Source organism: Pempheris klunzingeri, chromosome 11, assembly GCF_042242105.1.
Source record: "Pempheris klunzingeri isolate RE-2024b chromosome 11, fPemKlu1.hap1, whole genome shotgun sequence".
Taxonomy (NCBI): Eukaryota; Metazoa; Chordata; class Actinopteri; order Acropomatiformes; family Pempheridae; genus Pempheris; species Pempheris klunzingeri.
Window position 1 is genome coordinate 16,558,118 of NC_092022.1, and position 27,613 is coordinate 16,585,730.

General features: G+C 41.6%; 1 protein-coding gene across 1 annotated transcript in view; it reads right to left on the reverse strand.

Annotated features, from left to right (window-relative positions):
* Positions 1–357: 357 nt before the first annotated feature.
* fgd (faciogenital dysplasia) overlaps positions 358–27,613 on the reverse strand; it is a 51,373-nt gene continuing 24,117 nt past the window's right edge. Inside the window, exons 2-19 of the mRNA XM_070839762.1 lie at positions 20,364–20,534; positions 18,457–18,658; positions 17,669–18,275; positions 14,457–14,546; positions 11,851–11,987; positions 10,926–11,082; positions 10,577–10,715; positions 8,614–8,672; positions 7,926–8,072; positions 7,740–7,832; positions 7,559–7,638; positions 6,582–6,612; positions 5,588–5,692; positions 5,048–5,101; positions 3,624–3,725; positions 3,324–3,452; positions 2,138–2,278; positions 358–1,052 (exon numbers count right to left, since the gene is read on the reverse strand). Coding sequence (XP_070695863.1) covers positions 807–1,052; positions 2,138–2,278; positions 3,324–3,452; positions 3,624–3,725; positions 5,048–5,101; positions 5,588–5,692; positions 6,582–6,612; positions 7,559–7,638; positions 7,740–7,832; positions 7,926–8,072; positions 8,614–8,672; positions 10,577–10,715; positions 10,926–11,082; positions 11,851–11,987; positions 14,457–14,546; positions 17,669–18,275; positions 18,457–18,658; positions 20,364–20,534 — 2,690 coding nt within the window. The 3' untranslated portion in view covers positions 358–806. The remainder of the gene's footprint in view (positions 1,053–2,137; positions 2,279–3,323; positions 3,453–3,623; positions 3,726–5,047; positions 5,102–5,587; positions 5,693–6,581; positions 6,613–7,558; positions 7,639–7,739; positions 7,833–7,925; positions 8,073–8,613; positions 8,673–10,576; positions 10,716–10,925; positions 11,083–11,850; positions 11,988–14,456; positions 14,547–17,668; positions 18,276–18,456; positions 18,659–20,363; positions 20,535–27,613) is intronic.

Here is a 27,613-nt window from a genome sequence, read left to right on the forward strand (position 1 = left end):
TTAGAGGTCTCAGAGTCCACAGACAGCGATGGTGGGGAGTTATTACAAGTATAGCAGAGAGAAGAATGAGGGAAGGGTCTGTAATAAGGGAGCCGACAGTGGGAGCATCAGGTGGCCAGCCACAAGCGTACACATCTCTGTGTCTTATTAAGTTAAAATGTCTTTTTTTTTCTTTGTTTCCTTACATCGCACTATAGTATACATACTGTACAATACCCACTGAACTGCCACTGTGTCCCCTGCAGGAGTGAAGAGAACGTAGAGGTGGCGCAGGTTTCTTACACTAACATTCAATACTTATTAAACACGGGAGGGGACTCGCACTCAAACACACACATACATACTTTCGCACAAATGGAAAGACGGACATATAAGTTTTAATGCTTCACAACACAGTCTCATAATGTACAAGAAACTTCATCTTTAAAAAAAAAAAAAAAACATACAGGAACCTTCTTCAGCTATATTACAAATAAAACATTTAGTCCTCGCCGGCTTGTTGAAAACACTGGGAGAAATAAAATATCCTAACCACACATACATACAGTGGCGTTGATGGCCTGATAGCATAGTTCTTCTTGTTTGTGTGTGTGCTCGAGAGAGAGACAGAAAGATGGAGAGAAGAAGTAGTAGCCGTGTGGTCATGAGGATAGGATTTAAGTGGCGTAGGAAGGATTGAGTGGTCCTTTCAAAAGGGAAAAAAACAAAACAAAAAGTGCCAAGGTAAAGTGAATTCAAGTAATGTGTGCTCTATACACAGGAGAGGGAGGGAGGGGGGAGCGAGTCCTGTGGCTCCAGCAGGGCCACTACTGGCTCTTCCTGTGTTCAGTCAGGCTCGTTGATGCATCTGTGGGCGTTTCTCCGCGGGCAGCTTTGGAGAGGATGTCCATCCACTTGGCCTGAAGTTCTGCATCTTGGGCACTTAAGAGCAGAGTTTGATGGGTGTGACTGAGCCGTAGAGCGTGCTTGACCTCCGACTTCTCGACCGCCGATGACGGCACCGCGCTCACTTCGAACCCCGGGAGAGGCACTGCCCGCGCCCCCTTGGAGTCCTGCAGAAATTAGTAGAATAAGTCAAACAGAGGGAAACAGGTAATACCTAAAATTGGGTTTCCCTTGAATAAGCATTCTTTTGAGGAAACACACAGTAAAAACAGCAAGTGACAGCTTGTCTGTTCAACCGCAGGAGAATGTGTTCCATCGGGCATGTATAGTAAACCCTGTCCGCCTCTCTCCCTTCCCCCTCTTTCTTTCTGTATAATCAGGAAATGCTCATCCAACTCACATTAATCCTAATCTTTGGAATGGCAGCTTTCTGCGGTGGGATTGGAATATTAGTCTTGGAAATGAAACCGGGGAGGCTTTAACAGGCTGACTTCCCTTCTGTGCCATCCGCTATGAATGACAGAGCATCACAGTCTGCAGCGAAAGGCTTTCCAAACATGATTGCTTTGGGGAATCTTTATTTTCAGCAATCATGTAAACCGCTCGTTATATGCATCTCCTTGGGATGTTCTCAGCAGATTTATTGCTACGTACAGAGCCAAGACTTCAAGGGACTGCTGTAAGGAGTTGCTTCATCTGGTCAGTGCAAAGCAAAGCCGAGCCACACAGTGGAGCGGCGTCACTGACAGCAACAGCTATACCTGGAGTCAGATTCAGGACAGCCAAATCCTCCTGGCCCAAATCTACAGAGCACAGACAGTGCACAGACAACCTGGCACGGGCAGGATTGGATAGATCTGACTTACACGTTCTCGCTGATGTACCCAGACGCTACACTGTACAGATGTCCTGCTTCAAAAAGAGGAAGCATGCAGGATGTACAGAGAGGCCAGACAGTTGTACCAAGTGGATCAGCGGAAATGCAATGCGATGACTGAGACACAATGGTTGTGTGGCCATGTGGGGCAAATTGTGCAATGTTTACTGTCCTTTATTTGTACATAGGTTAACTTAACAGGGGAACCAAATGTGAATTCACCTTTATACTGTAAGAAAATACAGGGATGAGTATATAAGTACATAAAATACTGTAGATAAAAGTGATGGAAAATGTGGTATATTTTGTAATTAACAGCTAAAATACGACACATAAACACCTCCAATGTGCGGAGATAGGTGTGAGCACTCTTACCTGTCCACTGCTCTGCAAGTACAGCACTAGCGGTTCAGCCTTAGTGACAGCCACCCACATCTTGATCCAGCTCTTCCCTTTCTCCTGCACTTGAAGGTGACTGCATAGCAGGCAGTTCTCCACCAGTAGAGATGTCTGTTTCTACAACAGGCACAACAATACAGACGCATAACATAAAGAGGCCAACTACTGTTGAATAGTAAAGAACACCAGTGTGCAGGTGAGATAGCTGTAAAACACATCTCTTCAGTGTAAGATCTGGCAGTCCAATGGTCAATGATATATGGAACTGACTTTGTTTTTCATATAAATAACTTTGTGAGCCGGCTTTGAAAGGTGCTCTAAAGATAGCATTTATTAATTTTCAATTAGCTTGTCATTGAAATCCACCAGCATCAGAATTTAGGGATTTGAATTTGATGAGCAAATGACAGCGCAGGTCTTCCGCTGTTCGGCCTTACGTAACAACAATGTAGGACACAGTGAGATTTGAACATGGACAGGTGTTCAAGCTCCTGCTGCCCCTTGTCTAACCCCGTGTGTGGCCTACAGCTCCCCCGTGTAGTGACTCATTTTACTGCAGATGAGCTTTTTTTTTTCTCTCCCGGGGGTCTTGCCACTGAGACAGTGGCCTGAATGAACTCTCAGAATCCTTGGACAATTAAAACGACATACTGTATCTAAGTGGTGTGGTTGTCAGCGTGTCAGTGTAATCGGAGTAGACTGTACACCCATCGACAACAACCCAGACAGACACCTGAGGCAGCCAGACTGTCGAGTCAGCAGGTCCTCCTTAAGCTGAGATCTCATTATAACATTAGTCATCCAGAGGGATTAGTTGATCTTTCAATGTGAATTGGTGTTAATTCATTATTGCACATGTACTGCAAGTGTACAACGTGTTTATATGTGTGTGCAATGGTTTCAGACGACACAATGACATAGTGTGCAATAGAGATGGTGTGCTGGACTCAGTAAATACACTACTGTGCTTCTGTCTTTCTTTTTGTTGCCAGCAGTGCAGTCTGGCTGCTGAACCCTGGTTGACATTGACTGTTTGTATACTGGGAGATGTGGATCTCATTGGACTGGCATTAATTGAGGCAGAAAAATAAACTATTATGCTCCTCAATATCTTCAGTGTGTGTGTGTGTGTGTGTTTTCTGTCTCCACGTGCATGTCTCACCTCAGGCGCAGCTTTCTTTTTCTGTTCACTAACGCCTAGATTCTCCAGGCTGAGGCTGGCTTCGAAACACTCCGGGCACACGCGGCTCGTTTTGTTGTCCAAGGTCTTAGAACACTTTGCACAGATGGCCTGCAGAAGGACAGAGAGAGAAGGAGAGACGCCATTGAGAGGCCGCGCAGTTGTTAGCAGTTAATTGTCCGAGAGAAATTTTCCACTTGCTCCCTGACTTCTCCCTCCATCCCTTCATTTCTAAACCCGACCAAACGTTGTTCAAATTTTTCTTGTTCCATCTGTGCTCACCGCTCCACAGGACTTGCAGTGGTGTTTGCGCTTGGTGAAATTGAAGCTCTCGTTGCAGCCTTTACACGTTTGCTTCTCTTTCTCCTTTTTCCTGGAACTCTTCTGGAAAATATATATAAAAAAAAAAAACACAGGAGTCATGTGTCAAGGTCTTCAGCCTGTTCAGTTTCAGCACAACTGCACCAAAAGGAATGTCTGACGGCTCGTCTTGCTTCATCCTTTGTTTGTCTGGCTGCCTGTTGTTCATTTCTCCTTTTCTTAACAAAGACAGACACCCACAAAGACACGCTATCATTCATTCATTGTTACTGTCGACCCTGCATTATTATCATCACCACAACATCAACATATCTGTCAGGATAACCACAAAACCTCACAGCACAAGCACCTCAAAAAAAACATAAGCTCATTATCCTTACTGAGTTTTACAAACAAAACAAAACAAGAGCTGTGTGTTTTTTGTGTGAATCCTTTGAGTCCATTTATCAGCCAAATTGTCTGTTTCATTAAGAGGGGGGTTATTTCAAAAATAGACAGAGGCATTGTTTCAGTTTCAAGCTTTCTGTTTTCTGTTTAGCCTGCAAACTCCCATAGTTCACCCACATACGTGCATTGACTTAATTAGCCGCATTGAGCCTCTTCTCATGGCATATTCAGCTGAAATCTGTGTGGGTTGGGTTGAAAACATAACCTGCAGGTGCTACCATGGCTCGTGGACTAACAACAGTCCAGAAAGTTGTCAATTTTACAGCATTTTATCAAACATTTTACTCTCATTAACTTCTGCTATTATCCTTACAAAAAATAAATTAAGGGCAGCAAATTTTGTTCTGATGGACCGTGTAGTGTTCTTTTGAACCTGTTACGGTAGGACAGCTTTCCCTTTTACATCCATATTGGATTTAGCCTTACATAATTCACAGAATACCTCACCCAACTTTTAAAACCTTCATGACAATCGATGTTAAAATAAAACCAAAGCTTGAAATGCCTTGGTCCTTTGTTGGAGTAACCCTAAACTTATATATATATACATAAAATGTCTTTTAATCTTTAATCTGAAGACACTGGCCCTGTAATAACTTTAAATGCAGTCTTCTAGCAGCTCAGAAAAAATTTTACAGGGATAGAAAATCATGGAGAAAATTGAAATAAAATGCAAATCAGCAGTTGATTATGCACTTAAAAAAGGTGTTTACATTGCAGAGTGTATTTTCAATAACCAAATTAAATAAACCATAAAATACTCATAATACCTAAAAGGGTAAACTAACCAAAGGCGAAGTGGGCAAATGTCCCAGGGGCCTGAGCCCCACTGGAGGATTAAGGCTTTAGGGAACAAAATTTCTAAAATGTGATCCCCAGAGACAGTGCAGTGTAAACCAGTGCTCCTATAAGTACCACCAGCATGCCAGGTGTCTTACCCTTTCATGCAGTCTCTCACCATCTGAGTCGATGGATGTGTTGCACCAGGGACCCTGAGGAGAAGAAAAAAACAAAACAAACTGAGCACCAGCACCTTCTGCCTGCAGATAGATATTTCTACCACTAGATGTCAGAGTGGACCTTCTGAACGTAGTCCACTGGCTTGTGTCAAGTTACATTTGGCCAGCGTCCATCTCCAGCCAGCCCAAAGTGGGTCAAAGCAGATCCATAAGAGCTTTTGTATACACTTTGACTTGGGCTTTCCCTATTAGGTCATGAGAGAGTTCTGGGAGAAGAGACTCACAGACGCTGTCAGCGATGGAGAGAAAGAGCTTCTTTATGCGTGCATTTTGTGTGTATGAAACTGCCTCATCCATGGATGGAGGGCTGTTCAGGCAGATAAAGACCAGACTATGACGAGCTCATTTGGTGTACCAGTAGCCTCCCGTGATTCATTACACAGGATGACGACTAATTGACGGATCAATGAACTCGGGGGGGGGGGGGAGGGGGGGGGGTTGTGTGTGTGTGAGACTGACCGGTGACTCAGGGGGGTGGTCATCTTCCCTGGAGAAGGAACTGTTGAAAGCTTTATTGAATGTTTCGCTGTTTTGTTTGTGCCGTTCGATCGTGGCCTGGATCACCTGAGAGTCAGAAGAGATTTAGATTTAGAGGACAGACGGGGAGGGAGGGAGAGACCACAGAGAGAAAGTGAGGGGAAAACAAAAAGAAGAGATGGATTAGTGATCGGGTACGTCTGCATTTGAGCGCATTTATTGTTTTCGTGCTTGTCATGAGATGAGTGATAGAGTAAATATGCTATACTGCAGAATGACAGCATGATGTAAAAGTGTCTGATCTTATGTATCCTACAGAGTCTGTAACTTAGCTTCAAAGGATTTAAGTGAAAAAATGAGGATGATAGGAGGTAGAAAACCACCTTTTCTTTTCCTGCCTGACTAGGGAACACAGACAGCATCTATCTCTGTCTCTAACATGCTTACTGGCCTGATCATACATGAAATAAATGACTATTAGGGCTGCAAAAGCATCATATTCCTACTGCCAGAGCCTCGAGCCCAGTGTCAGAGTCCTGAGCCCTGCCAGACTAGGAGTGTGCAAAAACCTCTCCTTCTCCCTCCAAAATATTTTGTGTTTACTTTCCAGTCTCCTACACTTTTCTGAATGCCTCCTCTATTTATTTCAACCCCTCTCTCGTGCTTACATACAGTCTAAAAACACATAAAACCTCCCAAACCCGCTCTGTCAAACACTCAAACCCTCCTCCAGTCTGCAAAATGTTTTAATCAGCTTTACCCTGCTGTAATGGGCTAAATGAGCAATAATGAGCGGCTTTATTTGAGAATATAATTCCCCAAACACACTGACTGAGTGTGGAGAGGAAATCTTAGCTAATTCCATTCACTAATAAAGCAGAGCTACCAAAGGCCCAAAATGCTGCATGAGACACAGAGTCTGCATCTGTGCGTGGGTGTACTACTATATGTATGCCAGCACGTGGGTGATCCTTGCCTGAATCCAGTCTTCTTTCTCCTCAGCTGTCCTGTAAAGCAAATAAAAGATTATTTCATTTCAACCAAAAATACAGACCATCACTATGAAATGATTTAGCACTATAATCCAATATTCACCTCAAACACACACAGTTCACAACTGTAATGTATGGAGCCCCAAAGTGTTTCATATTATGAAATAAATAATCATAACTTGAGTTCACACACCAGCTTCAGAACAGGCAGATATTTGAGGGTGAGTAAAAGAGAGATGAGTTACTGTGTGTGTGTTTACTTACAGCAGCAGCTAACAGAAGCTAGCTAGCTAGCTAGCTAGAGGTGGTGCAGCATGCTAACTACCTAGTCGGCTAATTAGCTAAGCTAGTTTGTGAACTCGGAAATTATAATTATGGAAAGTGCCAGCCTTAACAGCAACAGTTTGCTGTCTAATTCTGAGTTACTTCTGCAGTATTTTCAAAACTGTTTTTCAGAGCAAAAACACACTAGTTCCTCTGGCCAGCAGGAGTTAGCTAATTAGCTCGCTGTTGGTGATGCTGCTGGGCAGCAGAGGTGACGAAAAGTGACTTTATGCAATAAAAGTAACATCATTAAAGACATTAATTCAAAGCGTCACCTGGAAAAAAATACCATCACTTGAATAGTATTTGGGGTTTTTTTCTTTTTTTTTTTTCTTCTTTCATAGGAATTTGCTAAATTATAATGAGTCCTTAAATATTTCCCAGTTTAATTAATATTTTCATTTGGTCATATGATTTTAACATAATGTATTTTAATGATAGTGTCTTATTTAATAATAAACACTTTGGGGAACTGCATTTTATACAGTAAGAGCACATTTTCAAATTTCCATTCAGAATTTTCCTCTGATAGCTGATTCACATGCCTCTTCTTTGCTCTCTATGTAAAGTGCTATTATTATTATTATTATCATCATCATCATCATTATAATAATACTTTTTATTATTATGTCTCTACCTGGCTTGCAGCTCCAGTGAACGCTGCTTGCCGATGATGGCAAACGTGTGAGGAAGGTTCTGCTTCACATTCTCCTGCACCTGAGGTCAAGACACAGAGGACAATTGGATTTGCATCAACCAGAATAAATAAAAGGCTTGAAAACAAAACAGATGCGACAGCATAAGAAAAAGAAGTGCACCTCCATGCCAGCGATGTCGATCCTCTCTCTGACACTGAACTTCTGTCCCATCAGTCTGAGTTTAGGCACACAGTATAGCACCATATTGTTGAACTAGATTGGAGACAGAAAAATATCACATAATCACGTCTACAAAGATCCTCTCGCAGTATGATATTTCTCTGATTAACACTTCGGGCCTCTCACCAAGTAGAGGTATCTGTCTTGTGCTGTTCCGTTTTTGGCTGACATCTTCTTGATATGTCCTTCTTTGATGAGCTCATTGGCTGGGTTGACTATGTCCTCTTCTCCTCCAAGCCTCTCATAAACCTCCAGCAGCTTGTGCATCTTCTCCTGGAAACATTAGGCAACAGAAGGATGAGGAAAGCAGACCCTTGAGAAGAGACTGATGGAGTGAGAGGACAGATGGAGCTACAGTACAGGCCAAGCTCCACTAGAGGGGGTCGTTATCAGCTAAGACTCCCATTAATTGGTTTTCCAGCAATGCAGAAAGCAGGTTTTATATTTCTTTATTGATTCATAAACACATTTGTCTGCTTAAGTTGTTTGCAAGATGAGAAATTTGAGTAACATGGCCAGGCGGAGGAAAGAGGATGAGCGTCAAAAGAGTCAGTCAGGCTTCTTCAAGCTCTGAAACTCGAGGCAGGAAACGGCAACTTCCTGTCTGTACTAATTCAACTTGTTCCTTCCCTCAGACTAACTCTTGCAACGCTGCTGACTGACAATACAGCATCAGCAACTCTTTGATTGCGTAACACATTATCTGCTTTTTATAAAGCTCGATGAGACGGTGTGTTGAAAAGAGTTTACGAAGTGATGACAACAAAAAGAAACAAAAAAAAATTGTGAGGTGTAGTGTTGAGCAAAGTCTTACCATTTTCCTGATTGCTGCATTGGAATGGTTAGCTGCAGTAGAGATTAGCTCCAGTGCCTCTGTAACAAGCATTCACACACACAAATGTAAGCACAAAACCTAGAAATAACAACGATAAGATCATGTTTGAGTAAAACTGGCATTCAAATTATCAAAGAGTTAAACTGCAAATTGCTAAGTAATATGTTTGTTGCTCACTGGAAAATAAGATTTGTTAAATTCAACAGGATGAAATGCTAAACATGCCCTTTCCATTTGAGCATGCTGCATGCATTAGGCTGGCTTGTAGCCAGGAGAGAGCCTAGTACTAAGGCCTGTGAGCACCTGAGTCAGCCATCTTAATCATGGCCTACATAAACAGAAGAGACACACAGCCGCGGGAAATGAGGCCAAAACTACTGTGATGAAGTGCTTTTCAGCAGGAGTGGATGTGAAACCCCTTTCATAGACTCCAAACAGCACAGTGTGTTGAGGTTAATGTTCAGGTAAATGGACGCAGGGATGTGGGAGCACATTAGCTCATGCGAAATGTAATTCATAAGAGTGACGCACTGACATAAAGTGTGTGATATGTCTCTACCAGGCAGTGGATGAAACTACACAGAGCACTAAGACCTATTCGAAGCACCAGGGTGAAATGAAGTTGTCAAACAGGCGTCATACAAACAATTGTGTAACAGGAGGCAGTGGAGCTGCTGAATGTCCTGCCATCTTCATGATAGATTTAATTGTAATGGTCTCCACACGACCTCAGAACTGTTCATCTTAAAGAGGAGCACATTTATATTTTACTTTCTGTGCTGTACTCACAATCACATAGATTCCCCACATTTTCTAAAATATTCTGGCAAAAATCAAGGGTCTACAAATTCTTTAAAGCATGAAGAAGTTATAGCTGTTTTAAGAGCCAGTTTGTGGAACCTGAACTGATCTCTGTCTTATCAGGAACATGTGGCACATTAAGTTTCTCTGTACTGGTTTTATGATGATGTGCATCATGAATTCTAGTATCATGTTGGCTAAATCTCATGAAGTCGCTTACAAATGAGGTTTTAGCTGTGTAAACAGCATCAAGGAGCGATATCCGTGGAGGGTTAGTGTTCATTTTTGGCTTATAGTTTGAGTCTTTTAGCCACGAACCATCACTCTGTCAGTGAAGACAGATATCGACATGGTGCTTTAAAGCTTATCAGGAGCTCCAGTTTCTACAGCTTCCTACTTTCTACTCCTTGTCCTCCTGCCCTTAGGGTTTGTCATACAGCCATGTTGCCACATAACTCAGGATAACCACACATCTTCATTTGTGCATTATCAACCCGAGTGTATGTGCTTCACCAGCGCTTTTCGGAATGTGAATCTGCATCAGCATCAGTTCACCTCCTTTCTGGTCTCTTCAGTGACCTTTTTGTGTTCATGTCACCTCTAATTATTGCATCACTTTTAGCTGAATGGCTTCACTCGCATTTGCAATGGAGATTCAGTCCAACCAAGTTCAGACATTTGCTCTTTATCTAACTGAAGGCAATGTCATCTAGACATTTCTTATTCTTCGCCTATTTCCACTTTGCTTCAAAATCCATAAAGAAAACTACAATTACAAACTAAAAAGATGAAAATTAAAAGCATCGTCATTGACATTTTAGGATTGAAGAATTCATTAAATACTATAAATAATAAACAATATTGTGAGTGCATTAAATCATGAACTACTGAGCACTGTGGGGTGACAGCATTCGCACACCAATATTTGTTTTCTGACAGACGTGACACCATGAAAAAGCACCTCGGTGATCAAAATAATTACAGCTTAGAGTTTAAAGTAAATCACATATTCCACCAGCACAGGTGAAGCAGAGGTGAAACGGTTGACAAGAAGATGGAAAACTGTAACTGGGAGATTGCTCTGCGAACTGCAGTTGCTCAGTCGTGACTGAACGGTGCGTGTGTGGGTTCAGTGTCTCACTCTCTGTGTCTTTTCGGTCCAGAGCATCATCAGGCAGCTTCTTCAGGTAGTCTTTGAGCAACAGCTCGTAGCGAGGAATCCTTTGGACCGGCTCCAGCATGTGGTGCTGCAACGTCAGATTCCCACACACATCCTGTTTCTGTTGGTGCAAACACAGAAACAAAGATTTGAACTGATTAATCGCACAGAAAAGCAGGTTTTGTAATGTGGAGTTCAGAGATGGCATACCTCCGCTGCAATCCACTAAATGTGTTAAATGAGCAATAGAAAAAAAACAAAAACATCTGCTTCTAAAACTGATTATGTATCTGATATATACTGGCAATAGACCACACATGCAAGCACCTACCTGTATATTCTGGACGACGCTCTTGAACTGTGAAGACCGCTGCGTCCAGGTGTTGACCAAGTCCATGGCTCGGTCAAAGTTCTTCACATATTCTCCGTACATCTTCATGAACGGAGCCAGTTTCTGGAGGATGTCTCCAATACGAGGGTTGGAGTCCCTGCAGCGAACACAACAAACACACCGATTAACACACAAACACCTTCTCAGGACAAAAACAAACTCTCATAGTAGGTGCTACTTTCTTCCAGAACTTCATATTTCTGATGTAGTATTATATGTCTCTTTGATTACGACAAGAAAAGAAAAAATCTTGATTGTATGTTTTATGCCTAAAAAGAATTATTTTTTAACTTTCAGGTATCTTTCACATGTCTAAAGATCATTTTAAAGTATTGCCATTGTATTGCTATCCATTCTGAAGGCAAGTTCAGCTTGTCAGTATTTTCATTTTGTCTCTTAACATCAAGCTACCATTTTAGAAAGCTCTAGTAAATCTCAGAAGCATTTGTTGACAGCCACTGAACATTAAGCTACTCGTTTATGTCAGTTTTTATAAATGCATATGCTAGAAATTACAACTTAGAAGAAGATCTTCAAAACCTGCTGGGAGAATAGCAGTAGCACTGTTCACAAACACATTATGAACCTAATGTTGGCACATTAACACACACTGGAGGTAGATTTTCTGCTTCCTCGTTCTGCTTCAACATTTTTTTTCACTCTGAAACACACCAAAAACACACCACCTAGGAACCCGACACTACTGAAAACCTAACAGCAACGCTGTCCACTGCTGCCCAGCTGTCTGCGTTTCACAGCCAACACCAACTGCCTAACTGACCACCACAGTGCCAAACCGTCTCCAGAATAACGTTACACTAAAGCTGTCGGAAAGCCGTAGAACTGCCAAGTATTTATTCCTCACCATTCTCCAGTAATGCGTGTCTTGAGCTCAGGGAGCAGGAACTTGTCGTGGAAACAGTAGATGGAGGAGATGTTGGAGAAGATCCCTGTAATGACGTCCTGAGGGATTCCAGCCTCTGTGAGCTTAGTGCAAAATACCTGCAGAGGAAACAAGCACATGTATACAAAAACTCATGCAAATGTTTCCAAACCCTCCAAATCTGGCTCCTATTCATTCAGCAGGCATGTAAACAAAGACAGAGAAATTTCCATGTTTTTTTTTACCCACAAACACTCATTTTCTCCAGCTTTGGCTTCTTAAGTGTAACCAGTAACTCCATATAGGCGGACTATAACTTCACTGCTCATGGACCATTATGGAGCACTCCTGTATACTAGATAAACTATAAAATATAAATGGATCACTTTGATTTCACTTTGACAGAAAAACAACTTTAGACATTTGTAACTGACATTTTAGAAATAATTTCATGATCTCAGGCAAACAACCGTTGATACAAAACATGACAGCTGTAACTAATGATCTTTGTTAGTGGAACTAAGAATTACTTATTCAATTCAATTGTTTAGTAAAGAAAACATTGGAAAGATTATATCTATCACTATTAGTCCAAGGTGACAGCTTCCAATGGCTTGTTTTTTTCTGAGCAACAGTCCAAAATCCAAAGGCTTTCAGCTTACAATTATTTAAAAACAGTGAAGCGCAGCAAATCGTCAAATTTGAGAAGCTAGAGCCAGCAAATGTTTGGCATTTTTGGATTAATAAATGACTGTAATCTTTAAAATGGTCAAAATCAGTTTACTAGTCATGGTTAGATCTACTCAGCGGGTGAAAACAGCTGTATTGTGTCCTTTGTGGCTCTGGGGAACCCATTTAAATGATTTACTGACATAATTATCACCACCATAACTGTTAGTGATCAATCATTTGTCCATGGAATAGCAATAATGAATCGACAAATTGTTTCAGCACCAGTATAAACTGATGCCAGCAGGGATTAACATCTAATCTGGCGGTAGCAGTCTCATAATGTTCAAGTTCGGCTCTGAAATTGGTGTGTGTCATAACTCGCTTCTGATAAATCGCTTCACCCATCACTTCAACTGCCTTTCGCTTCCAAGTTACAGCGACAGAACAGTGCTACTGTTTACATGGATGTCACTGTCATATGAAAGTGGTGAGACAAAAACAGGAAGTTAGCTGTGAGGCTTCTCCACCTTCAATAACAAATACACCATGACTGATCTGTGATACGCTGGCAGTGCATCTCCTCTACCACATGAACTTAACAAAGAGGAAGAAGGCTGAACCACCAGGAGTAAATTCTCATCACAGACAGGCTGAAAAAGTACAATAACCCATTTACAAAAAATGATGATGATCAAACAAGAGCGCAGAGTACAGGAGGTGGTCATGATCTATGATAGAAAGGAAAATGGAAATCGGGGTCTAAAGGCTTTTAAAATACAGGAAATTGATTTGGATTTAGACCTGAAACAAGTAGTTGATTGGTAATAATTTTGATGAGAACGTAATCATTGAAATAATTTCCCAAGCATTAATGACAAATCCCTTGTTCCAGCTGCTCAAATGCTTTACTTACTTACTTACTTACTTACTTACTTGTTTTCAGTGTTATAACTTAATTTTTGGGCTGTTGATCATATCAAACAAGGGATCTGAATATGTCAACATGTTGGTTTGGGAATGTAATTGGCAATATTGACTATTTCCTGGTATTTTATGGACCAAATGACTAACAGATTAATTGAGAAAATAATCCTGTAAAAATGAGCCTTGAGAGAAGTTGAGCTCAGTGCTAAACTGCTCCAGACACCTCGAATCTGGATAAACTGGAGGCTTCACCGATTTGATTATTGGCCTTGAATGGCAGCACAATGATGATCTCATATCCTTTGTCAGTGGCGATTAATACAAAAAAGTGAAGTGCTGCTTAAAAGCCTTAGTATGTTTCTGTATTGTTTAGAGAACTGTTTAAAGTTCTCTATACGTTCTCTAAAAGTTAAAGTGCAAAATAAATGTGGAGTTGAATAGTAAAAATAGATTTCTAGTAATATTTGTGAATTTGATAATAAAAAAAAAAGTTGGTTAAATCACAACAGCTAAAGCTGGGTCACATTATTGAGCCCAAAATGTTTTTTAAAGAGATTTCTTATTATAAACCCAGCTAAGAATCAGGAAACACACGTCTTTAATCCATAGGATTTACACACTCCGCTGTGAGGTCATGACACTGCAACACACACATCAATATGTGCTGCTTTATAGACACACACAGTTAGCGCACATGCTCAGGTTCGTGGTGGCAAAGTTGTATTTATGCTGCACATGTTTAAATTTAAACACACTCAACGAAGTTTCTCACATGACTGTGCTCACACTGCTCTGACTAATCCAGTCAACAGAGGAAGGGTTGTTGTTCAGTGGATCACAGTGCCAGTTTTAATCCAGCTCAGCCCTGATCTCAATCACTAAAACCACTGGCACACTTAGGAGATTGAAATTTGGGCCGGAGGCATCCAAACTGTCACACTCTGAAACACACAGACGGAAAAAGAGACGCGTATGAAGGCACGACCTCTTACCTGGTCGAGGAGGTTGAGTCTTTTGACGTAGGCCTCTTCAGTGTGGAGAAGCTCTTTGGCAATGTTCAGGAGCCTCTGAGCCTCTGAGCACTGAGGGAAACAGACACAGACCAAGAGTTACACCTGAGGCATGAGAACATGAAAAGACATCATATTAAGTACATATTAAGTTTTTTAGCATCCACAGAGTTCTTTAAGAATTATAGCCCCACATAATTAATTGAAGATCATGCACACATTGAAAGGCACTATCAGAATTGCTTTATGTGACTGACTTAATCTAGACAACAAAAGTCAGAGAGACTTTTAAGTCCACAGTCATGTCATTTTAAGCTACACATCAACACATTATTCGCCAGTCAATCGGAACACTTCCTCCCTGATGTGGTACTACTTCTTATAGCAAAGTCTTTTTAAAAAGGAACTATTTAGTTTGTTTTGTCAAATATTTAAGGTCTGTTGGTAAATCAGTGTAAAACAAGAATGAAATGGGTATATTACACTGTATTTAAACAAAAAGTTTGCCGTAAAAGTAATCACAAGATTGTTTTGGTTTTTATCCCTGAGAAGCATTTTGTTCAGCTGCGCAGCCTTTATGCTGTAGTCCCACATCTAATTATGACAATATCTGATCAAAGCATCACTTCATATCAGTCAATATATACCATATGTTTCACTGTTAGCTTGATTCTCATCAGATGCCCATCATCCCTATTTTATACATCAGATTTGAGTCATGATGTGTTTTCAGGTTGAGAAACTGAGGTTCACTTTAAATGGATCACTTAGATGTTATAAAACTGACTGCTAATGTCATTCTGACATCATAATGTTATGTCAGTCAACATTTTGACCTCCGATTGCCGACAACTTGTGTTTTTTTTAAAATTATGCCTTTACCATTTAATTTCATTAATTTATCTTTGCTTGTAAAAGTTAAAAATATTTGTAGCCTTGATCCTTGAATCCTTTGCATTGCACTCCTACTCCTCTGTATTATTGATATGATACTGAACTGTGTGAATGGTTTGCTCTAAACATGGGGAGTTTGAACTAGCATTTTTCTTTCCTCTGTCATTAATGTTGTTATTACGATTTAAATATGATAAACATAAGAAAACTTATTTACTGAAATATGTTTCTCTAAGTAATGCTAGTAAAGGTCAGTCGTTATAAATTTGTATATAATACTAAAGAAAAAACTAGTGTTTCATGCAGATGCACATTTATTTATTAACCAAACAAAGCTATACCTTTAAAATATTACGGACTATTGCAGCTGGCAATCCATTCATTCCTTATAATGACGGCACACATCACCCAGTTAAATGGTGAGGCTCACTGATGTTTGTTCATGCGACAATATAGCTTAATGGTACAAAGACATGAGCTATAATAAGGTTTATCTACACACACACACACACACAACACTGTGTGTCGTGGGATCAAATCATAATTGGTCTTTTTTTATGGGATTAGTTGGTAATGAAGAAAAATATATACTATATATAATGTATCAGTAGACTTTATCCTTTAAAGCTTATAGCTGAGGCAACAGTCAGCAGCATCCAGAGCAGATAACTGGAAACATAATTCACAAAGCCTTATTTTTGTCACTGCTTTAGTTCAGCTGTGTTGACCTATGAAACTGATGTGAAACATCATAGCTGATGTGGTGAAAATGAAGATCTGTCTCTTTCTCTTGTTGCGATTTGTTGAGTCTGAGACGACATAAAAAATGCATGAACAAACATTAGAAATGATGTTGCTCAGAAAGTTCATCCCAATGCGTAAAGCACCCATCAGGCTCACGAAGCATTTAGGCTATTGCGACAATGTGGGTGTTTCACAACAGCCGTCTCCCACATAAATACACACACACACACTTGCATTCTTATACACACACACACACACACACACACACACACACACACACACACACACACACACACCAGAGATGGGAGGGTGAAACTTTCACCACAGCTTATGTACTGAAATACATTATGAATATGGTGTGAAAATCAAGCATGATAAAGTATTAATATGCTAACAAAAATAAAATTTTCATTGTTTGCAAAGGTGATGGAACAAAACAGCAAAAACAACGTTTGAGTCTCCTAACCTCTCGCAACGCACACCACTGAAAACCCACATCCTCTGTGGCACAGTTGTCATTATATATTCATCAACATGTCAGCTGTAGCGCCACAAACATTCATGCGAACACAGAAGCACACACACAACAACACACCCTTCATCTGCACAGCAGGGTTGGGATCAGGAAGCACTGGAGAGCAGAGATACCTTTCCCCAAAAGACTGCGGGTGTGGGCGGTCAGCAGAGGCCGTGTGTTTGTGTATTCATGCGAAAGTCATTGGAGCTTTGGCTGTGTTTTACAGCATTAACACCGTACTGCGAAAGATACCTTCTCCTAATAACCACGACAGCAAAGCTTGATTTTTTTTTTGACATGCTTGACATTTTTTATGTTTTTATCTGAGTGTTGCTTTTCAAATCTCTTCCCCAGTGTCTCTTTTTCTTTAATGTGCCGGTATATTTTACGACTTTATTCTGATGCTGCTGTTTTCCGACACAGGTTAACATTGACAGCACATATAGGCCATCTGGAAGAGTGTGTGCACTCCTTGAGGTATCAGTGTTGTTTACAATCAATAGTCAAACTGAAGGACAAGAGAAAACTGAAACTTAAGCTCAGCTATTGGGGCGATATCAGTCTCTGGACTATTTTATCTAGCAGCCATCACAAGCTCCTGTTACAGCTTTTGAGCAGATATTCGTCCTTTTATGCAACGGAGAGGCTGCTTTCGGATACAAGTCAGTCACTTGTGACCGTCAAACTGAGGTTGCAACAGTGTCTACAGTGTCTCTTTCATGCAGAAGTCTTCTTTGAAATTGTTCACCCAGGCTGAGATAATAATAGAAACAAGCTACTTTTTCCACTACATGAAAGGCAGTCTGACTGTCTGAGATGAAGCTTTTAAACTAGCAGGATGTGCTCAATTTAAACATGCCATGAAAATTCCTGAAAATTATTGTTATGTAACATGAAATACAAATTGAAAAGTGATAGTTGTACCGCAGTGGGAGGGCGGAAGAGATTGGGAGACATTAATGACCACTTCAGCTTTAAATTATGGTTGTTCAGGTTTATGGTAACGATTTGATGAGGCTTAAGCATGCGAGGTACTCACTTTGTGCGCCTCTGAGTGTGCATCTGTCAAATACCCAGTCTGGGTGTCTGTCAGAGAGTGTATTTCTCCACTGCTCCCCTCATCCAAGTCACTGTCCTCATCCTGCGTTGAATCCCTCTTGTTGCCAAGGGTAACGCAGCAGGACACGCTCTCCGTTTCAGTGACGCTGTCGTAATGATCCTCCTCGTCGATGGCGTCCTCGTTGGGGAACACCTCTCCTTCTGCGGCACAGGACGGGCTGTCGATGCCACTGTCCCGGTTAGGGATTTTCCCGTTCTGCTCTGAGGAGTCCGGATTGTCCAGGAGCTCATGGGAGGAGCCTTCCTCCCGCTCCACGCCATCAAGGCAACGAACGCTGTGGGTGATGTCATCCTCGTCCAGTGGGGCGTCATCTGAGCCATCGATGTGCACAGACGCCAGGCTGGAAAGTTCAGATACCTCGTCAGTCCGTTCGGAGGTGCCAAGTGCAAGTTTGTCCACAGGGGAGGAGTCTCCTGCAACCTTCGCCGTGGTGTCCTGGCCACAGGAAGAAGTGATGTCAGACGCAGTGTCCATTCTCAGGCACAGATGCAGCTGGGACCGTGGGAGCACCCCCAGGATGGGCACCCTGGGAAAATAGGAAATACTGTTACACCTACTCCTTTTTCACTAAAATTCAGCCAGACCAGTTAACATAATGAAACTTCTCTTAGTACATCCACACAGCCAAACCATCACAGAGCAAAATATGAATCTGATGAGCAACAAAAGCAAGATTTCAGGTGAAATTTCCCTCCTGAAGGCCTCACCTTGAATTCTCGAACCTCTCAATGAGCAGCCCCACCTTCTGGGCGTCTCTCTGTGGCTGTGCTCCCAAGCCAGGAGGGGTCACGCTGGGCTTTGGTTTAGGCGGAGGAGGGGGAGCTGGCAGGGGCCTGGAGGGTGCTGGAGGGATCCTCTTAGGTTTCTTGTCTTGCCCAAGGGCGAGCAGGTGCGCAGGTTTAGGGGGCACTACAGAAGCGGAGATCCAGACGAGGCAAGAACAGCAGAGGAAGAGAGAAGCATGAGGCTGCAGACATTACCAAATAAAATCAGGTAACACGTATAAATCCGTGTGAGAAAACCTCCATGGCTGAGTCCGTGAGTGGAGACTGCTCGTTTTCTTGTAAAAAAGACAAAACTCCGAAAGGCAAAAAAAAAATGCAGTCCAAGTTAGAAACATAGAGTAGTGGTGCAGAGCAACACCAACACTGAGCTTCAGCTTTCTACCAACTTCCTTATTTCAGAACAGGATGCTGAGATGGGTGCGTGCGTAAGTCACTGCGGTTCCAGTTAGATAAAAAAAAAAGAGCAGACAGAGAAATGACAAAGCTGTCTTTAGAATACACACTGCACTCATGCATGCCTGCACACTATGGTCTGACTATTTCAGTCAAGTCTGTACATTTGCATACATCTCTTTTTCGGAAGACTTAATGTCTCACAAATCAGGAAATGTGACAATGATATGTTACAGTTGTTAGCTTAAACCCTTCCTCTGTCTGTGTGCGTCACTAATAGGGAAAGAAAAGCTGAGCAGACTTTTCTTGACAAACAAGTAATGATAAAAGTACGTGCAAATGATAGCACTGATCCTATCTCTTCTGAGACTGAAAGTGGAGATGTATTATTTTCAAAATTTTTCAACTGTCATTTGGAAAGACTTGTGTTAGGGTTGTGTTTAGATCATGATTCATTCCCAGTTCAACAAAGAAAAAAATGTGTGCTCTATCACACATTGATTCATCTTTTCGTCTATAAAATGTAAAAAAACACACATTTTCCATCTCAAATTACTATATACTAAAAAGAGATCTGTTTATATTACTGGTATTCTATTTTGAAATATCACTTTTATTCTACTGGTAACTCATCCTACTGGTAACTCATCCTGAGAGAGCAGCTAACATTGTACGAGCACTGGCCAGGATCTATTTGGATGCAGCACCGCATGTGGCCATCATTAAAACTAAGGGATTCAACAAGTACAGAAACATAATGAATGCAGATGCATAAGCATGAAAATTTCATCAAACAATCATCAACCATTCTGATAAAATCTTAATTGTTTCAGTCACTTTCATGTTCCAGCTCCTCCAATATGAGGATCCACTGGTTTTCTCCGTTTTGTGTCATTGTAATTTGAATATCTTTGAGTCTTTGACTTTGAGTCTTTGAATTTTTCATATTTTTCTGACATTTTGTAAAGAAAATAATCAATTACACTGGTTTTAATTTGTCACCTAGCCGTATATGTGAAGATGCTAATCATGATCAAATGATCATGGTTGACAAACCTTACAATATATGTGAGCTACTTAAATAATGGGGCCATGTCTATGGTGTAATGTCCGACAATGTTTTTCAGTGATTCCCAAAGCAGAACACATGTTGTTCATATTTAGCATCCTTCAAATGATGCCCATCGTAAACACTTGGGAGCCACTGACCTGCTTTAAACTAGCAGCTCTGGCAGAGGTGACCTACTGAGCTGTGTGAGTGGCAGAGTGAGGCTGGCCAGCGGACACGAACCATGTCACAGAGAAGTGTTTGTCAGAGCAGAATGAATTGACGGTTCACTATCAGAGGTCTGATCTTGCTGCTCCTTTCAATTACGATGACAGCCCTGATGTTAAAACTGGCACTGAAGGGGCCACACTTTGTCACAGAACTTTACCTTGAGGTTTCTGTGCGGTTGGTGGTCTGGGTGAGGTGGAGGGCTGGGGCCGAGGTTTGATGGCAGGCCTGTCGTGACATGGTCTGGGGGTCGGACCTTTCTTTACCAGCCGTGGAGAACACAGATAGTCCACTGATCCACACTGGTACTGCAGAGAGGAGGCAGGGAGGTCTGCAGAAAAGAGATGTGAAAAAAAGCAATATCAGGCATTGATCAATAATAATGAGATTCATCGAAACACACGACATGACCCTGCGTAATCCTGCTACAGTGATGCAGTGGTGCACAGTGATAATACTCTAGGTGAACGACCTTGAGCCCAGTGTGTGTTTCAGGGTGTCGCCCTCTGACAGAGAGCAGGGGGACCAGAGAGGAGAAGAGAACCTCTGCACCATCGATCCTGACACCAGGCCTGAGGCAGCACAGAGCTGCACAGGCTGCATATTGGTTCCTCTCACGCTTGCTGATAGGTCTGTATCCAATTTACTACATCTAATCTTCTCTGGACACTGTCTGTAAATAGACTGAGTCGCTCAATAATGTAGAATATGTGTGAGGCACAACAAAGACAATTTTCCATTGGACAATAAAGTTTCTCTGACGGGAACGGCTGATTTTGGTTAGATCATATGACCTTTACCGTCTCTGGAAAAGCCTGGGCGGTATTTCCTTCCAGTAGCTTTTACTGATTTATACCTAAAAATAAGCAATGTAAAGAAGCAGAGGTGCAGTTTCAGGTGAAAATTCCCTGCGATTTCATCATTAAGAGAGACCCCTTTAACATTGTCACAACATTTTCATAATGTCTTACGCTTTGTGTTTTAGAAATAAAAAATATTGATAATAACTGCTTTGAAAAACAGGTCACAAATATATAGTTTCATTATCAAAACAGCCAAATATGTTCCTGAAAAAACTGAGCTATAGTTTTTAGCCAACATCATGCAAACTGGTTTTAAAACATGCATTTCTTAGGGACTATTTTCAGCTGTGGATTTCAAAGTAAAACATAAGTGCTTACTTTTATGTGTGTGGTTGATGTGGTTCATGTGTTTTGACTGGACTAAGCTTTATCAGGCTTTAGCTGTACAGACAATTATTGTGTGTGGCAAGATCAATTCATTATTGGTTTTGGTCTGTTCCTGTGATTTGATGAGTCACAAAAACATGGAATATTACCAAAATGTAAAAAGAAAATGTCCCGATGCACCCATAGGCTGCTGCAAGAAATCCACTTGTGATAAGAATCTTCCGGTTAGAGGAGGTGGTGAAAAAAGTGACAGATTAGTGTATTATGTGTTATATGTTTTTATTGGAATGTTTATTATGTTTAGTTGTTAAAAGTAAACACTGTTAAAAGATTTTTAGGGAAAATAAAATAAAAACTATGAAAATGATAAAGCTCTATAGTAAACACAGTCCAACTGACACTGACATAGACACAGAGAGAGACAACATGCATGATAGACGTTATAATATGAATGCGGCTTTGAAGTCCAGTCAAGGGAAAAGAAAGCCGGCTTTTGTAACAATAACAATGCTTTGTGGGTGTGTGTGTGTGTGTCTTGTCTACTGTATGTGCTCTAGAGAAACTTATTGTGGATACCGTGGCAGCCTGTGTGTTTGGCAGCTTTAGTTGTTATCTGATGTGTCCATCCGTTAGAATAAAGCGATGATCCTCAGCAGATTACTTTAATAACTATGCAAACTACAGATAAAAATCTCAGTTCCTTCAGGCTCACGGATTTGATCAAGTCGCCCCATCTCTTTTTCTACTGGATTACAGCCCGAAAAATTGCACCAAGTCCCCCACTAGAGTCCCGGCACATCTAATTTGGTGTTTTTCAGCCGTGCTGCAGGCAGTGGAAGGAGTGAAATCAGTCAGTAATGAGTCCTGTTACGCTGTCTGCCCCATGTGGCACATTGCAGGCTTTCCCATCATCGCTGCACCACAGCGGAATAAGAGCAGGCAGGGGAAAAGATGAGGCTTGCAAACAGCTCTCTGAACTCCACTGAATACAGAGATGAAAAAAAAGTGTCTTACAGTAGGTAGGTTTTACATTCACTCTATTCACTTTCCTTGAATTTGGTCCCTGGCAACAGAGATATTGGTGAGCTTCCTGCTGTGGTCTCAGCTAACATGATTTCTAAATCAGCGATGACTCGTGCGTTGAGTCAGAGGAAAGGCTGGACCTATGATCAAGTGAACAAGGCACATCCTTCATCCAAACGACTGCCTAGCGAAGAACTCACTGACCCAGAGACGGGCCGGGGTCGCTCCTGGGAAAAACAAACAGGACAGGAGTGGAAGACAGGGCACAGGGGCTGGTACCTATGGAAACTCCTTGTAGCCATGGTTACCTGAGAGCAAAACGTGGCCCTCATATGAAACTGCCTGACAACAAGCAGGAACTTGACGACACAGCATAGAGAGGAGCTGACACTCACAGTTTTTCTTAATTAAAATCTCACAAACTGCGGATAAAAACACCTCAACACATCATCCTTCACCAGTGCCCAAGAAATACACTGTGAAATTAAATAAAAGAAGCAGTAAATTAAATCTCTAACCTACTATTTATATTACAGTGATCTCTAAAATGTTTCTAATCAAAGTTATCTAGACAATAAAGCTTACATTAACACAGAACTGGGAAGACTATACAGCCTAAATGAATCAACTGTACAATATGTTCTGAGAGAGAAGCAGGTTAAAGAGCATTACCTTGCCTCCAACTGTTCAGTTTCACATATCCAAAGTCCAAAGAGCAACTGAGTGGAAAAATCTCCCCCACAACCCAGTCTAAATCAAAACAAATCCTGCCCTCCCAGTTTGCCAAAGTGCGCGTGTGCAGCAGAGACTAGTCTTTGTTGCAAACAAACACACAAACACACCCTAGAAACTTCTTCAAAGCTCGGTCCTGCAAAACGCCCAAACACACACACACTCACACTCACCAGTCCTTTCCCAGGTGTGTTCGAGGAGCTGCACCTGTCCTTTCACCTGTCAAACCTGATCCAAGTACCTCCTCCTGGGGCCAAAGTGACATGCATGTGTGTCACTGTGGAAGCCAGCAATCCCAGCATACTTTTACAACTGGGCCGCAGTCTGTAACTTTGCCCGTAATATAATAATACTCACTATGCCAGGCTGTTCTTCCAAATCTGACAACAACTAAAACAACGTTTGAAGCTCTGAGTCAGTTACCTAATTGATTTGGACTCTGAGGGATCCAAGAGATGAGATTAATACTGTAACTGTGTAATTTTAAGAGAGCTTTTGTGAAAACACACAGGAGAACACTGATCTGAGCTCATTAATTTCCTCTATTTCAGTTCCAGTTACTGAGGGACGGATGAATAGGACAATTAGACAGGAATTACACATCCGAGGACATTATCATCACTGCACCCTGTGGTCTGTGGGTTACCGTGACAACCTTTTTCTACAGAAACAATTTCAATCCCTATTAGTCAGTACGCATCACTTCAATAAGGCAAACCAGGTTCCAAATAGGATGTGTATCTTGCCTGTTCGTGTCACTTAGAAAAGAACTAAACCCCTGGAGAGCACAGCGGTAATGTTGGGTCGTAACCTGAAAGACTGCATTACAGTGTATTTCTAAACATAGTGGAGGGCTGCTATGCTACTCACAGAAATATTCAGATACTTTCAGGTATTCGACAGGGACATGCTGGAAACGTCAAGGCGCTCTCGCCTTCTTTCTGTACGTCCCAACAAATCTCTGGTGACACTGTGATGCTGTCACAGGAGAAAAACCTAAGGAATGTTCCTCTCATGTCACTGCGAAACACCACATGTACGAGTCTGCGTTTCAGTGTGTTCACTTTTTTGCAGTGACAGCTTCTTCCTGAACCCTGATTTTTAGGAAAGGCCATGATTAATAAACAAATAATAAATAAATAATTTAGCAAATTCTTAATACTTACATCACTGTACTGGCCTCCCAAATACATGTCTGATTTACTTGCACACTATGAGGCATCCAGACCTCGAAATCTATCCGATGCAGGTCTACGCTGATCAAAACCACGCTAGGTGAAGCAGCTTTTAGTTTCTATGCTCCCCACCTGTGGAGCAAGCTTCCTGAAGACCCGAGGCCTGAGAATACTTTCACCTCACTTAAATCAGGTCTTAAAATATAGATTAGATGCATAGCTCAGATTTAATCTGTGGTCCAGTACGTCCAGTTTCTCTCTCTCTACCTCTAAGCATCTATTAACCTCTTTTCACCTTGTGTTTTCACTGTCTTTTATATGCAATTTTTATGTATTTTCAATGTATACCCTTTGACTTACCTAGTGTCGGAATGGTGCTATACAAATAAACTTTCCTTGCCTTTTAGCTAATCAGTCACATTATGATGGCTGGGTGTCGTTTTCACTTTGGCCCTGGAAGAAAACAAACATCTCCCCTGTGCTTCCCGACTTTGGTCTGGAAGCTGAGCAGGAAAGGCTAACACGGCGCTAGTTGTAATGTAATGTAAAATGATCATTTCAAGTAAGTGTGGAAACACAAGCAAGATGCTGAAACATCTTTTTATGCAACAAGGGCTTTAATGTGTGCATTTGACACTCTATGCACTAGTGCCACAGCGTCCCTGAGCATCACATCTGTTACTGAGGATGAATGTCCTATGTTGTAATGACATTAGCGCTACGCAGGCAGGCAGATTGGTCAGATTTTTTTCTTTGACTAAGAAAACCTGGATGAAAATGGATGCTGTATTAATATTCTCTCATCTCATCAATTTTAGATGATGATCTAGGATCCTCCCAGAGAAAGCAGACACGCTCATTTTTCATCAGAGGATGATGTTGACTGCATGTGCCATTTCTATATTTGGTTCAAGCTTATTCCTATTTTTGAGAAGGAGTATTATATTTCAATCAGATGCTACAAGACATGTGCATGCTTCTTTTTCTAAAGAAAAACTGTTTATTTCATTCATCAGTTTTGCTGTTATTTTTTTTTATTGTCATTTTATCTTAAATAGTGAAATTTTGGAACAAACTTCCTGTTCCTTCTCCTTTTCTTCAAACACCCAAGAGACACACAGACTCAAAAAAAATTGCACAACCCAAGCGGGTTGTCAGTCACTGTCTGCCCTGAGGCGACCCCCTCAGAGTCATTTATTACCCATCATCCCTTGAGTACAGTCCTCTCGCCCCAGTGCTGTCTGGGAGACAGATCACTCAGATGTCCCCAGTCAGGCAGCCAGTCAATCAGGTCTCCTACCCTCAAACCAACCCCTGGTGAGGCTGAGATGACAACACCGCTCCCACCACAGCCGCCCCCCGATTCCCCACCAAGACCTAGCTGAATCCCAATGACACTTTTTCCAGGTATGGCACCTCATTATTCTCATATCACCATCAAATTCTCTGCCTGAAACATACTGTACGTCCTCTGCTCCGTTCGCTCTGTCTGTGCTTCACTCTCTCTCCCGTCCACCCAGGATCATATTGATCTGGTTTCTCCAGTCTGTTACTGTAAAAGACTGAGTGATATAGAGGCAGTCTCATTCTAATGGCTCTTAGATTTATAATGGCCATCGACCTACGGAGTTCAAAGGAGAAGAAGGAGTTTTACAAGTTAAGAAACAATGTAGATTTTGCTTGCTGTTATCACTCCAAGGACAGTGTGTCTTTTAGTGGCCAGTACAAGTAGGAGCCATGAATACAAATATATGGTTCGACACTGGTTTCCTTTAACGAGGAGAAAAGAGCAACACAGGGTGAAGAGTAAAGAAAGCAGAAACAAACCAACAGCTCAGAGAGAGGAAAAGGTAGCAGAGATGACAGAGAGGTCGACCGTCCCCATTAGTTTTAACACCATGCCATCTACTATTCCATATCAACCCCTTCTATCCTCTCGCCTCGCCCCGTTTCTTCCCTCGCTGTGCAGCAGGAGACAGTAATGAGTGCTCTGACCTTGATCTACTTTTCAGATATCACCCCAATGGTTAAAACCTTGAGCCTGAAATCTATCTAGAGACGAAAATACTTTATCCAAGTGTCACACCTAAGGACAGTGAACTGCCCTTAAAAGGTGTAGATATTAAAAAGAAACAGGTTCCTTAATCACATAAAAGACAATGAAATTATATTTACAAAAGTGTGATACAGAGAAGGATGGCTTGAAAAGTTTCTGTAAATATTTGGTAGCTTATTTTATATTATATAATATTTTATAGCTTATAAATATTTTGGTAGCCATGAAACCACTAATACTAAAATCGATTGTAACCACCATGATTTCAAGCTGCCTGCAGCCGACATGCTCAACAAGGGACAAATCTTTAACAACACCTTACAAGTCTGTGTGCATGAGTGTTTGATAGGAAACGAGAGTTTGGGTGGAGCATCACTTTAAGTGGATCTATCTAAATGCACATACGAGAAAGGAAACAGAGCTTAAAGAGGAACTATTGGTGTCAGTACAACAACAGCTGCTCCAGGATCTACAATAGACCAGATCCTCAATCTCTGACAATCAGCAGATTTCCCTCACAGAATAACAAGGCTCCAACTCCCACCTCACCAAAGGGTTTAGTAACACACAAACACACACACACATACAGAAGGATAAGCAACTATCCAATCACGTACAGTAGCATCTGGCCCCAGATTACAAATCTATATTCATCTATTTCCTATCATGCCTTGTTGTCATAACCAATCACGCTCTCTTTGTCAAACCCTCCAATAGTGCAAAACCTTCCGCACAGACTATTTGTTGTGTTAATAAATTAGCTGCGCCTGAAGTTTCACTGGTATCGCGGCTTCCCGTGGGCTGGGGGCAAAGGGGGTGGGGGGCAAATCATCTTGTTAGGTCTGTCTTCTCCTCCTAAATCAGGTCAGTGGGCACAGCAGGCACACTGACATGTCTCCCACAGTAAGTGGGAGGATTTCAGCAGCTCCCACAGATTAGGACCATGAGATTTCGGATAGATAAGACAGGGAGAGACTGTTGGGAAAGAGGATGAGGAGGCAGCAGATGGCTAGAAAGTGTTGAAGAAAGTCATAGCAAATACAGAGCACAAATTAGTAAAAATATAGGGGGATAAGATAAAGTACAGTTGAGTGGTTTTGCTAGAAAGTCAGAGACAGAGGCAAGAACGATGATGAGGAGCGTTGGCAAGCTAGCAGTAGGCAAAATAGGCCCATCTGGTTTCACTTCCTAAGATGATACACTTTAACAAGTCAACAAGTGGAGCAAACTAAAC